Source organism: Gracilinanus agilis, chromosome 6 (genome assembly GCF_016433145.1).
Source record: "Gracilinanus agilis isolate LMUSP501 chromosome 6, AgileGrace, whole genome shotgun sequence".
Classification (NCBI taxonomy): domain Eukaryota; kingdom Metazoa; phylum Chordata; class Mammalia; order Didelphimorphia; family Didelphidae; genus Gracilinanus; species Gracilinanus agilis.
The window spans coordinates 54236169-54249714 of record NC_058135.1 but is presented as its reverse complement, the minus strand read 5'-3'; the positions used below and the strand labels follow the sequence as shown (position 1 = coordinate 54249714).

At 35.0% G+C, this 13546-nt stretch overlaps 1 protein-coding gene across 1 annotated transcript in view; it reads left to right on the top strand.

The window, feature by feature from the left end:
- Window positions 1-9325, top strand: part of INTS12 (integrator complex subunit 12) — a 29019-nt gene extending 19694 nt beyond the window's left edge. The window contains exons 5-7 of the mRNA XM_044681210.1: window positions 1716-1875; window positions 5242-5388; window positions 8637-9325. Of these exons, the coding sequence (XP_044537145.1) occupies window positions 1716-1875; window positions 5242-5388; window positions 8637-9224 (895 nt within the window). The 3' untranslated portion in view covers window positions 9225-9325. The remainder of the gene's footprint in view (window positions 1-1715; window positions 1876-5241; window positions 5389-8636) is intronic.
- The last annotated feature ends 4221 nt before the right edge of the window (window positions 9326-13546 follow it).

Below are 13546 nucleotides of genomic sequence, written 5' to 3'. Positions count from 1 at the left end.
GCCTGACATGAGATTTGAACTTGGGTCTATTTGCAACAGACCTATCTCCCATTCTAGTACTCTTTCTGATAGTCTGTGCTACTTGAGCAATGCATTAATTTTTTTCACCTCTATTCCTTCCTTTCTTTTAATCATAAAACTAAACCCCATTTTAAGGTTATTGTTTAAATTAACTAATGTCCTCATTTTACAAAAGAGAAAATAAAAAGGGAAATAGTTTGCTTAAAGTCAACCTATGTCAGAACTGAATAGGGGGGGAAAAATCCAGGAATTATGATTCCAATTTGATGAGACAAATCATACTGCTTCTAAGCTAGTATTGGCTGATTACTGTCACAGAAGAATTTATATTAATTGAACTCCCAGCCCTTTCAGTCTTTGGAGGAGGAAAGGAAATGATGGTAGATAGGAAATATATATATTGATTTAATCCCAAAGGTCATTTAGGTATTTATTGATGAAAAAAGTATCTTTAAAAATCATGACTTGAACTTTGTCACCTAAAGATGTTATCATTTTTGTCTAAATTTATATATTTTTGAAGACCTCTTCTTTAAGTTTAAGGAAATTCTAAAGGAGCAGTATGTCTAATGGATTCTGGCAAATATAATCGTTTCTTATTTTAATATAAAGTATTCAGTTTGTGTTTTTAAAACCTTAAGTATCTGATTTTAGCTTCTAGTAGAAATAATTTTTCTTTTGAAAGTGTCTTCAAGTGTGAAGATCCTTTTATTTTAGATAAAATGCTACTTTTAAAAGTGAATTGAGTCAGGAGAGCATTTAATACAATCTGAAATGTGTATATATGTGTGTCTCTATATATAATTCTAAATCTGAAATATTTAGTTTAAAATATATTCATAAAACATTTCAATAAAACCATCTGCACAATTTCTTCTGTCTTCAGTTTCTTATTAAGTAAAGAAATAAGGTATTACCTTTCCCCACCCATCCACAAACATAGTTGCCATGGTTACCCAGATACCTGGTCCTCAGGGATATGTACAAAAGCCGCTTAGCAATTAAATAGCCTGATTTGTCATCTGAAAAGAGAAATCATTTGGAAAATGCTATTTGGCTAATTCATAGACGTACATCCACTTACAGGCATATCACTAATTTTTCATTTATACCAAGTGACTCTTTTCACCAGAGACCTAAATAAATTAAAGAAATGAAGTCTTCATTATAAGCTGCCTTGTTTTCTGAAAGTCAAGACTGTGACTAATGCCTTTTCTGTAATTGCATGATTTTAAAAATTATATCTTAAATTCTGTGCATATTTCCCTATAAAGTGGATAGTGTTATTATTCCTTTTCCTTTTGTCTAACTTTAAAATTTCCATATTAATCTTAATGAAGTGGTATTCACAGTTCTCTTAGGGCACTAAGCATTTCTCAGTTTTCCTTCCATTGCCCAGTTTGGCATTATATTCACATGTGGCAGTCATTTTAAAATCTTGAAATACTTACAATTTATATTTATAAAATAGCATCTAGCATTATAAACTAAATACATAGAAGTCCAGGAAAGTATTTGAATATAAGAACAAAATAAAGAATCTTTTGCCGTAGATAGAAAATATAGAAACTTTGAATATTGGTAGGTTTAATTTTTATTTTTAATACTAAATATTATCAAAATCCATGCCTCTGACATGACTTCAAACTATTGCATTTAATAAAATAATGTTTTTAAACAATCTGTTCTCTTAGGCAAATGACAGTAGCATCTGGCAATCAGTTAGTAGAGTGTCAAGAATGCCATAATCTCTACCACCAGGACTGCCATAAACCCCAAGTGACTGACAAGGAAGTGAATGACCCACGCCTTGTCTGGTATTGTGCTCGGTGCACCAGGCAAATGAAAAGAATGGTAGGAACTGGCTCTTTGTCTTTTTTGAAGTCTCTATTGTCAAGATTAATTCATGCTTATGTTAATTTCCCCTAATAACAATTTAAATGTAAGCGTAAAAGAAAAACCCTTTAAAATGGCTGTATGTTTGTTATATTGGGATTTTTATATTACTGTGTGTATGTGATATGTGCATTAGATTAGGCAAGTATGTATTTTCTATTTAGTCCATAGCAACCGTGATTTATCTAGTCACAGTCCAGATCTGAGCTCGAGATTAATTTCATTCAGGCCATTGGGGTAGGCACCAAAAAGTGGTAATCTCATTGATGCTTAGAGTTGTGAAAATACAACGTAGTTCTGGAAGTCTTTAGTGGTAATATCAGAAAAGGCCAGAAGATGGAGATATTACTACATGTGGTTTTCAGGGTCTGTCATTTTCTCTTTACCCCTCTCAGCTTGTAGATATAATTTTTTGCTATGTTCACATCTCTTGTTCCCTGTTTTTCTCTTTTTGTCTTTCTCATTTTCCTCCTCTACTTTCTCTCACCTTTATTTCATCTCATAGTTAACTTGTGATTATATAGAACTAAAGAATATTTCTATTTGTCATGTTATTGAAGAGGAGTACAATATTTTATGTTTCTGACTTTAAAAAAATACAGTTGTTTTCTGTGTATTTGGTCTTCAAGTTTTGTCTTTGCACAGTGACATTCATTAAAATAGTTTTTATATCTTATATAAAACTTCAAGCATCTAAAAACCTAAGGCAATGTGTCTGACCTGGTCTATCTTTGTAAATCACAAGAAGTTAGAGTGAATGGTTGAGATATTTATTATAGTTTATTTTCAGCTAAGTTACAATTTACTAGGAAAAAAGCTGAGATGAAAACATTTTGCTTGAACTTGAGAATTTGTCCAACTATAATTTGGAAGTTAGACTAATTCATATTTAGCAAATTATTCATCGTGATATATCATGATCCTCCATTTGACAAATAACATAATGTATTGTCTACTTTAGAACTGATAACAGTAATCATAGATAACGTTGATGTTTTGTTTTCTTTGGCTTTGACCTTTGATTTAATTTTTGTAGAAACCTTCTCTATAAACATAGATCAGTGTAACTTTTAGACTTAGAATTCACTGAGGCTCAAAGGACTTGCCAGCCAGTAGTCATACAGCAGTTGGTGTATTTCTGACATAAAGCCTTAGTTTTCCAACCATCTCCCAGCTACACCATACTGAATCTCTCTTCTTGAGTAACTAAATAAAGTTACTATTGTGATGTTTTATGTAATAATAGATTTAGAACTAGAAAAGACCTTAGAAATCCAGTCCAACTCCCTCATTTTGTAGATGAACAAACTGAGGCCCACAGAACTGACATTATTTGCTCAAAATCTTGAAGGTAGTAATTTGCAAATCCAGGATTCACACCCAGGTACTTTGGCTCCAGACTCTTCAATATGCCACCGTTATACTATAGAATACTCTTTACTTTTCAGAGTGTGTGGTAGCACATAATAAATATTTATTTGGCTGAACTGAACTGAATTGAATTCTGTGGGATAATTTTAGAAGCAGAAAAATTGAAAGAGATTAAATGATTTCTCTGAAACAGATTTAAAAAATTAGTGTCATAGCTAGTATTACGATCTGGGTCTTTAGACTTCCATGCATTTTCCTTTATTTTATATTCTCTATGTAGGCTAAGAACTTAAATGTTGATATTAAACAATAATAGCTCAATGAGTTTTAGTTAGTTTTGTTTTGATTTATAAAGCAAAGTAATTAACCAAGATAATTTTTTGAGCAAGAGGGTATCTGGGAGATCAGAAGAAGGTGATATGTGTTCTAAGTTTTGATTTGAACAGGGACATAAAGAGGAGGAGGTGAAGAATGAGAACATTTTAGGAATAAGGAGCAGCTAGTTCAGAAGCAGCAGAGAGATAAGAAGTAGAATGCTGTGTTTGAGGCAGGGGGGTGGGACTAGCTCAACAGAGAGGGAGACCAGGAGTCATGGGAAAGGCAGGGTGGGGCCTGGATGTGAAGAACTTTAAGAACCAAACAACTATTATCCCAGTATTACATATGAATAAATTCAGGCTTATAGACATGTGTTTAAAAAAAAAAAAAAGAAGAAGAACCAAACAAATGGGGACAGCTGGGTGGCTCAGTGGATTGGGAACCAAGTCCAGTGATAGAAGGTCCTGGGTTCAAATCAGACCTTAGATACTTCCTTGCTATGTAACCTTGGGCAAGTCACTTCATTCCCATTGCCTATCCTTTACAGCCCTTCCGTCTTTGAACCAATACACAGTAGTGAGTCTAAGATGAAAGGTAAAGGTTGTACTTTTTTTTAAACAACAAAGGAGGTTATACTTGATCCACAAGGCAATAGGTGGCCATTGGATTATATTGCAGAGAGGAATGGCATGACTACTTCTGTACTTAAGGAAAATCATGTTAGCAACTGTGTGGAAGATAGATTGCAGTGGGAAGAAACAAGACAGGGAGACTAATTAAGAGGTGATTACAGTAGTCCAAGTGAAAGATGATAAGGGAATGAATTAGAGTCTTGGTGGCTTTGTGGATAGAAAGAAGGGGACGGATATGAGAGATGTTGCAGAGATAGAAAAAGCAAGATTTGGCAACAGATTAGAAATGTCAAGGTGAAGGAGAGAGAAGTTGAGGATAATAACAAGATTGTAATCCTGAGAGCCTAGAAAAATGGAAATGTCCTTGACAGAAAATAGGAAATTTGAAAGAGGGGTAGATTTTAGGAGGAAAAATCTGCTTTGGATGTACTCGGTAATCATTAGAATTCAGCATAGAGCAGAAATGACTCTTAGTTTGGGGAATAGGGTATTAGCAAGAGTCATAGATTCCCTCTGCCATCTCTATTTGGAGATCTGTTACTGTCTTTTTTACGTTGGGGTTGAGGGAGGGGAGCAACTCCTATTCTTAATTTTGACCTGTTGATTCAGGACAAATTACTGGTCCAAGGAGAATTCTTCCAACTACCTCAAGTAAGATTAGCCTCTGTGAAGAAACAGGCTTGCTTTGATTAAATGGCTTCTCTTTCTGAATCCTTTCAGCTGACATTAGATAATATTGTATTATATCTAATCATCATCATTTCCCATATGTACTATTTTCTTTGCCAGAAATTATGCCTGCTAGATTCATTAATGTGGCATATAATAAGTTTGCTCCAGATTCTATGTTTTATGTGAATGATAAAATATTAACTACTGCCAGAATTTCTTACAAAATCAGTTCATGTAGAAAAGAGACTTACTGGTCTTTTTTCCGGTGTGGTGTTTTAATTGAATGCCTCCACATTGTGTTCCTCATAGAAGTACTTGACTATTTCTACAGGCTCAGAAGACCCAGAAACCAGCCCAGAAACCAGCCCCTGCAGTTGTTTCAGTAGCTCCTGCTGTTAAAGATCCATTGGTTAAAAAACCTGAAACTAAACTGAAGCAAGAAACAACTTTTCTAGCATTCAAGAGAACAGAAGTTAAGGTAGAGTATATTTATATTTTTATTCTAATAAAGTTTGTTTAGTTCAGCAGAACTTTTCTTCAGTTTTGTGCATTTTTCCTGTAATATATCAAAATTTATGTTACAAATGAGATTATTCCTGTCAACATGACATGAAAAAGGAAGTGTTTACCTCAGAGCTTAAGTTCTCACTCTTCATTTTGATTTGTGTTTTTTAAGGTTAATTGAAATCATAAGGTTCCTCCATTGTGAGTTCTGTTTAATTTTTTATTCATTAAAGGGGAAAAACCTTTCATGGCATCTCTATCTCATATTAGAAGCCCCAGATGGAATCATCTAGAGTGGCTATATCACGTTAGAGGTTCCATGCCTGATAATGCTTCAAATATCCCTTCTCTTTTTATCATGGAGCTACACATAAACAGTATTCTAGTTTTATTTAGTGACCTACTAGAGTAGAAGAAATGACTATTCCAAAGCTTTCTAAATATGGTGCCAATAAAATCTAATAAACTCTGTATGCCAAGCTACACTTAGTAGTATAGATCCAGAAACTCCTAAGAGTAGAAAATATGTACATGAGGAAATCTGGCTTTTAAAAAAAATTATATTGTTTCACTTGTGAGTTGATCCTTGTGCTATCTCTGTAAAAAGCAATAACAATTGATCATTTTCATGTCACTGTGGCTTCCATAATGATTTCTGATCCAGTTGGTACAAGCAAGAAGAACTAATTTTGTGAGTTGCTATATACAGCCAATCCTCAACATTCATGCATTTAACTTTCTTGACTTCAAGTGATCACATGATTTTATTAGTATCCTCATTTTTTTTCACTCATTCACTGCTTGTTTGGCCAAGCAAGAGTCCAGCCTCCCCCACTGCCAGCACCTGAGCTTCCTTTCCTGCATGGCATGGAAGAGCAGAGTGGGCTCCTCATGTTTGATCAGACCAGCAGTCCAAGGCTGGAGAAGCTCAGAGTGGGGCTCAGAGATTCACCCCAAGGCATGTGCCTTTCATCGGGGAACAATTCAACCATGAAGCTGAAATGGAGATTAGAGGTGGCACCTTGCCCTTCTTTAGACATCACTGCTCTCACCCTTCCCAGTCCCATCAGGCACTGTCTCTCCTCTCCCCTGCATTTTATGGGATATTTCATGATTTTTATTTTAGGAAAAGTATATATTATCAGATTTAATGTTTTATTATAAAGAGTTGTATGCAGAAAAGTGCATTTCCAACCATTTTTAATGAATGATTACACTTTTTGGTGGACACAGGCACCTAACTCCCTATTTCCCATAGATTCAACATATCAACATTGTTTTTTTATTTTCCACCACTGTTTTTAGGAATGTTACCCCTGCAAAAGATAAGGATTGATTGTATTAAATTGAATCACTTCTAAAATAGATTACATTCAAATAGCTTTCATATAGCAAAGATTTTGAAAAATATAACATGAAATTTTTTAGAAACAAATAGAGAAATTAAGTTACAGTACTTGAATCATTTGTTACATGGTTCTTGGTAGAAAATAATTATAAATTCTATATACCTATTCAGATCTTTCTGACTATCCCTTATTGAAATATCTAGCTATGCCTTTGTAAAGTTAACTAATGCCTCATAAAAGAAAATGGGGAAATTTCACCTGTCTGTTTTTCTAGGACTTTGATAGGCTAGAGGTTCTGTAAAGATTGAGATAGGAAATGTATTGATAAAAAGGTTTTTTGAGATAAATTTTTACAAGCAGAAGGATTCTAAAAGTACTTCAATTAAAAGTTCTGTATTCCTTGTTCAGTTTTTGCCTAGATTTTTGTTATTGCCTTAAGGTGGAGGTTGGGTGCTTCTCATGACATGATAAAAAGAGCAAATAAAAATGAATTCATCAGAACAATTCATTTTCATTTTGTTCTCATTTGCTCACAGTAGGTGAAGAAACTAACTAGGATAAGAGCCAAGAATATGTTTTAAGTTTAAACAGCTTAGGGACAAAAAACTTTTCTTACCTGAAACAATGGAGAAAATGTTTTTGTCTTCATTATTTTCATTATCTAGATTCTGATTATGTGATGGTCCATCTGTTGTCCAGCTGAATAGCAGTGCTAGGTAACCCACAAGTCATTAGAATAAAATAACCAAGTCTGAAGGATTGTCTTCCTTATTTGTGCCTCACAAGTGTTAGTCTTTTTAATGACTTCAAACAGACTGTATTTTGTGCAGTTTATTGAGGGATCATTTTGCCATATGGCTGATGATTTGTTTTAGAGAGAAAAGAAAAAAACATTAGCTTGGCTTTTGCTGAAAATTATGAGTTTCTTACACCTGCCTTTTGATTTCTAGACTGATTTGTTCTTGGAAGACCTAAGTGTGTTACTTTGTGGCTTGTTTATTTGAAGCAAATGCTGCCTTTGATAACCTTGTGAGATTGTTGTCCTATACAGCTCCTGTAATAATCTCAGCACTTGTCACACTCGACGAACCAAAGTCATTATTCTCCCCCATACAAAGTAGACAACTTAGATTTCGTTTCAATTATTGATCACAGTGGTTAAAAAATAACAATGCTTTCAAACAGACATTATGAAGCCAGCTTTAATGTAAGGAGGTATGTTTTTTCAGGGTATCCCTTGCCACACATACAGAACTATTTTAGACAGGGCAAATATCACTGTTTTTTTCTTGGTCAGGATTGTTTTTCATTAAATTGCTTTATGGTTTAGGAGGGTAAAGATGCCAACATGAATTTCTTTTGAAGGAATTAGTATACAATATGAATGCAGAAATAAATGTCATTGATGGTGAGCTCTCCACATGGTTTCGCTGTCTGCATTCAGGGATGCTTAAATTTGGCCAGCTCAGTTAATGGGAGAAATTATAATGAAATAGTGTTAGGAATCTGAGTACAAGTCAGGGCTACAGAAATTCTACTTTTAAGCAGCTGTGAAAACTTTCCTATCAGAACCAGAACCTTATTTTGTAGCACAGGGTGTGGAAAACACACACACACACACACACACACACACAGCATGCATATTATGAAAGAAGCAACTCAGGTTTTAAGTTCTGGCATGTGTGTTTTAATTTTTTATTTTTTTTAACTGTTTCATTGTCTCACACACATACACATATCCCCCTTATATTTGGATTGAGTTTTAACATTCTGATATATTTCCCATGCTTTAAAGAACATAGGGATTAAATTTCTTATACTGTTTGAGGAAATGAATATTTGTTCTAATGTAATATTTATTTTTTTATTTTAGCCATCTACAGTGGTTTCAGGAAACTCTTCCAATTCTAGTGTTTCCTCCTCCGCCCCCAGTGGCCTAACAGGATGGGCAGCTTTTGCAGCCAAAACCTCTTCTGCCGGACCATCGACAGCCAAGCTTAGTTCAACAACACAGAACACTGGTGGGAAACCTGCCACTTCCTCAGCCAACCAGAAAGCAGTGGGTTTGACTGGCCTGGCAACCACGTCTAAAGCAGGCCTCGGTTCCAAGATAGCTTCTCCTACCAGCAGTACCACTCCCGTATCCCTGAAACCTCTGCCTCCTCTAACCTTAGGCAAAACTGGCCTCAGTCGCTCGGTGAGTAGTGACAATGTGAGCAAAGTTGGCCTTCCCAGCCCAAGTAGCTTAGTTCCAGGAGGTGGTAGCCAGCTCAGCAGTGGGAATGGGAGTGGTGGAGCAGCGGGGACCAGTGGGGGCACCACCAAAACTAGTTCCGATTCTAGCAGCAACCCGTCATCCTCCTCACTCAAGGGTCCAACTTCCCAGGAGTCACAGCTCAATGCCATGAAGCGGCTACAGATGGTCAAGAAGAAAGCTGCTCAGAAGAAACTTAAGAAATAGCTGAGCTCCATTTGCTTTGTCTTACCCAACATACGTGACAACTTCTGTGCTGAAGATATAAAAAATTTAATGTGTTGCTTAATAAAAAGTTACAGGACCAAGCTATCCAATTGTTTCTTTTCAGAAAATATTGTTTGACAAAACTGTAAAGCTAGTTGGGTTTTTTAATCTACCTTTAATATATTTTTATTTTGTTAAAAATATGTGGTGTCAAAATTGTCTAGAATTTTTAATAAAAATTTCATAATGTTCAGGGTCTCTAGTGTAGCTTATGGAAATTCAACAGCAAATTTTTTTTTTTAATTAAAGGGCAAAAAAAATATATTCGTCTTCCTGAAACCCCTCCCCCCCCAACCCGCTATGACTGACCAGTGGTCTGGTGACCTTACCTCTTTTTCCCCTTTCTATGGCATTGCACTCTGGGATTTATCTTGAGAGGGTGAGGAGGAAAAGCCTTCAGAGGGCTTTGGCAAATTGCCATGTCTTAGACTTAGTTTATGTTTAACGCATACATTATTGCTCAGTTTTTGAGGTGAGAGAAAATACTAACCTGAAGATACAACCTCTGTTTCCCCTAAAATTGCTTCAATTTTGAATCTTATACACAAGATGATATATTTAAAGAGGACTTCAGAGCCTTCTAGTCCCACCCCTTTTTTTACAAACAAGGAAACTGAGGCTCAGAAAGTTTAAGTGATTTACCGTAAATCACACAGCTCTCTAATGTCAGAGGCTGAATTTGAACCCAGATCTTCCTGGCTCCAAGTCAAGCCTTTCTCTCACACGCTGCTTCTAGCTAACACTGATTTATATTTTGTGGTTCTCTTAAGAAAGCTTCATTTGGTCATTCAGAGATACAACTTCTGTTTTCTAAAATGGACTCTCTTTCCTACTTTCAGAAACTAGAAACCTGGATAATCCTTGTGAACTGCAAATTACTTGGCAGGTATAAAATATAAAAAAAAGCAGACATGCAGTCAGCCTGGAATTCTTGTTCTGCTCTCTTTGGGGCACCTTGAACAAGCCCCTTCTACCATCTCCACATTAGTTTCCCTGCATGTAAAATGAGGGAGTAGATGCAATCAATGGCAGTTCTTTTTCCTGGCCCGAATCCTTGCCCCAGGATTCCCCAGCCTTTGGGATATTTCAAGAAGGACATAGATTCCTACATCTTTCGTGCCTCTTGCCTCCATCCTGACTCCCTGGCTTACTTATTTTATGTCTCTTAGGTTTATTTTATTAATATCTCGTTTTTATAATCCCTTTCACCTCCTAATATGTCCTTTCTCTTTTTCTCTCCCCTGTGAACTTTTAACAAAGAAAGCAGAGAGGGGGACAGAGGGGGCGCAAACAGTATAGATAACATTGCACAGCTGCAGCAGGGGAGGGGAGGTACATCTTTTCAACTCTCCTCCAAGCTTGGTCATTATAGCTACAAAACAGGTTATTCCATATTAATTCATATGTATCATTTTTAGAGTACAATAATATTCCTTTCATATTAATAATGAACATTCAGATAGCCCTGGAAGGTTTGCAAAGCACTTTACTTAATGTTATCTGCACTGACCTTTAAAACAACCTCACAAGGTCAAGGTAGGTGCTTTTATTCCCATTATACTGAGAGTGAAGCTGAGGCTGAAAAGTTTAGTGACTTTCCCAGGATCGTACAGCTAATAAATCGCTGATGCAGGATTTGGTCTTCCTGACTGCCAAATCCAGCCTTCTATCCACTGTATAACCTAGCTGCCTTCTTAATATTCACATGCACGATTTATCAGTCAATGGACATTTCATATATTTGTCTACATAAGGTATATGTTTAGCAAGTCCATGGACCAAAATATGGCTATTTTACTCACCTAATTTTTTTAAAGCACAATTCAAAGTACTTTCCAGAATATTTGAGCAAATCCACAGTTGGTGCCAAAGAGCTTCTCATACTTTTGCCTCAGATCAAATGTGCCTTGTCCTCCTTGCAGTGTCTCCATCTTGTCTCATTTTTGCCAGTTTGCCAAGAGGGAGGCGAAGCCTCACAGATATTTCGATGTATATTTGTCTTGTTGATATGGATTAATTTTTCATAAACCTGTTAATGGTTTGCAACTGTTTTGAAGACTGTTAATTCCTGGCCTTTGACCACTTATCCAATGGACAATAGTTCTTTGTCTTAAAAATAGTTGATGCAAAAATTGTTTCCCCCATAATGGTTTCTTAGCTACATTGATTTTGTTTGTGCAAAAACTTTTTTTTATTTCATGTAATTGGAATTACCAGGTTTATCTTGTGTCACCACATATTTCTTGTTTGATAAAAGAATCTTCCTGACCCAAAGTTACAAAAAAAAAATCTAATAGTTATTTTCTGACTTTTTCTTTTGTTTGCAATATGACCTTTTAAACTTAGGCCACATATCCATTTTGAGCTTATTATAGTATATAATGGAAGAGAATAGTCGACATAATTTCTACTCAAGTGATGTAGTTTCCCAGTTTCCTGGCCTGACTCTTTCTAAGATCAATATTCTTAATATAATGTTAGTTCTTTGAGAGCAGGGATGGTTTCATTTTTGACTTTGTATCCACAATGCCTTGCTCAAAGTAGAGGTTTAATTAAAGTTTATTGATATACCTGATTGATTGATATATTTGAATAGAATTATTAAAATTTTATTTTAAATGTAATTAAAATTTTTACTAAATTCCTTTAAAGATTAATTTTAAATTTTTATGTTAATTTTTAAAACTTAAAATGTTATTACAAATTTAACAATTATAAGGATATATAATAATCAAAAGCAATTACTTATAAAGCTCTGTTGTCTTTGTTTTGTAATAGTTGTAAATATGCTACTTTTCTTATTCTCATTTTTACATAAAATATTGCTTTTATTATTCATATGTGTCTTATTTTTAATACATCAGAATATACCATTTCATCAGAGTATTATAGAACTGAAAGGAACCTCAGAAGCCTTTCATTTTATAAGTAAAACATGAGGGACTGGAAGGAGTTGAACCCAGGTCCTCTGGTTCTACAACCAGAGCCGTTTCTACTGTATTGCACTACCCCAACTATTTTTTCATCACTAGACATTCTTCATCATGATGAAACTATGGATCATTTTGTGTAGATATCAGTCTGCTTCACGTTAATCACTTTAGGATAGAATTTGATTGAAGGGGTTCACAGGATGAAAGTAAAGAGACCTCAAAGGTCATTTAGTCCAGTCCTTTCATTTTACAATTGAGGAAACTAAGACTCAAACTAAAGATGTCCAGGGTGACTAAAGTAATAAGCCGGAGAGCCAAAATTAGATTTAAGATCCTCCAAACAAATTCTGATGTTCTATGCTAATCAGAAGATTTAATCAGTTCTGTGACTCACATTTGTCACCTTATCCTCCAACATGTTTGTATTAATGCCATTAAAGATATAGAGGGTCTGTGTTCCCCACAAAACCCATCCCCCCACCATCAGTGAATTTTTACAAAAAAAATTTTTTTTGCTACTTTCATTTTGTGGATTCATGTTGCTAGCCTAAGGCTATCATGATTTGCATTTTTTCAGAGATAACTAGGAAATTCAAATATCTTTTTCATGTGGTCTTAGCTCAGGATATTTGTAAAAGTGAACTTTTCAGCCAATCAAGGAGTGAAGATTAAGCTTCTGAAAATAGACAGTTCTCAATTGCTTATCTATTGCCTCGATTTCACATGCTTCCCTTAGGGCTTAAAATCTTAGCCCTGTCCCAGTATTAAAACCTCTACAGCCAAGAGATCCTTCGCCTAGTCCTAAAGGTACATGGGAATCCAGACAATATTTGTCTACTTTTCCTACTTCTCTAGAGTTATTAGTGCTGTGGGTCTCCTGGGTATACAGTCATGATACTTATAAATAAGAATATTTTAATTTATTTGTCAATGATTATTCTTATTCATACTTTATTGCTTTAGGTAACATTTCTAAGACTTTGCCAAATAGAAAATAGCAAGTGTCTAGTCCTGCTTTATACCCTTTTTTCCCTTAGGAATGCTTCTCATATTTTGCTGTTATATTACTTCATAGTTTAAAAGGTACTGTTTTAATCTTGTTAAGGAAAGGAAATATATATTTATGCATATAAACATATATAAATTTATATTTCTCCATTTTTAGAGTTTCAATACAGAGACACTATTACTGTTTAATGATAATACCATTTAGAAATATATTTTTTCACTTGTTCACATGACATCGATTTCCTGGTCTTAAACCATTAAAAAATTTTTTTTCAGTTCTAAATTCTCTCCTTCCTTCCAACCCCTACCCCACAAGTGAGA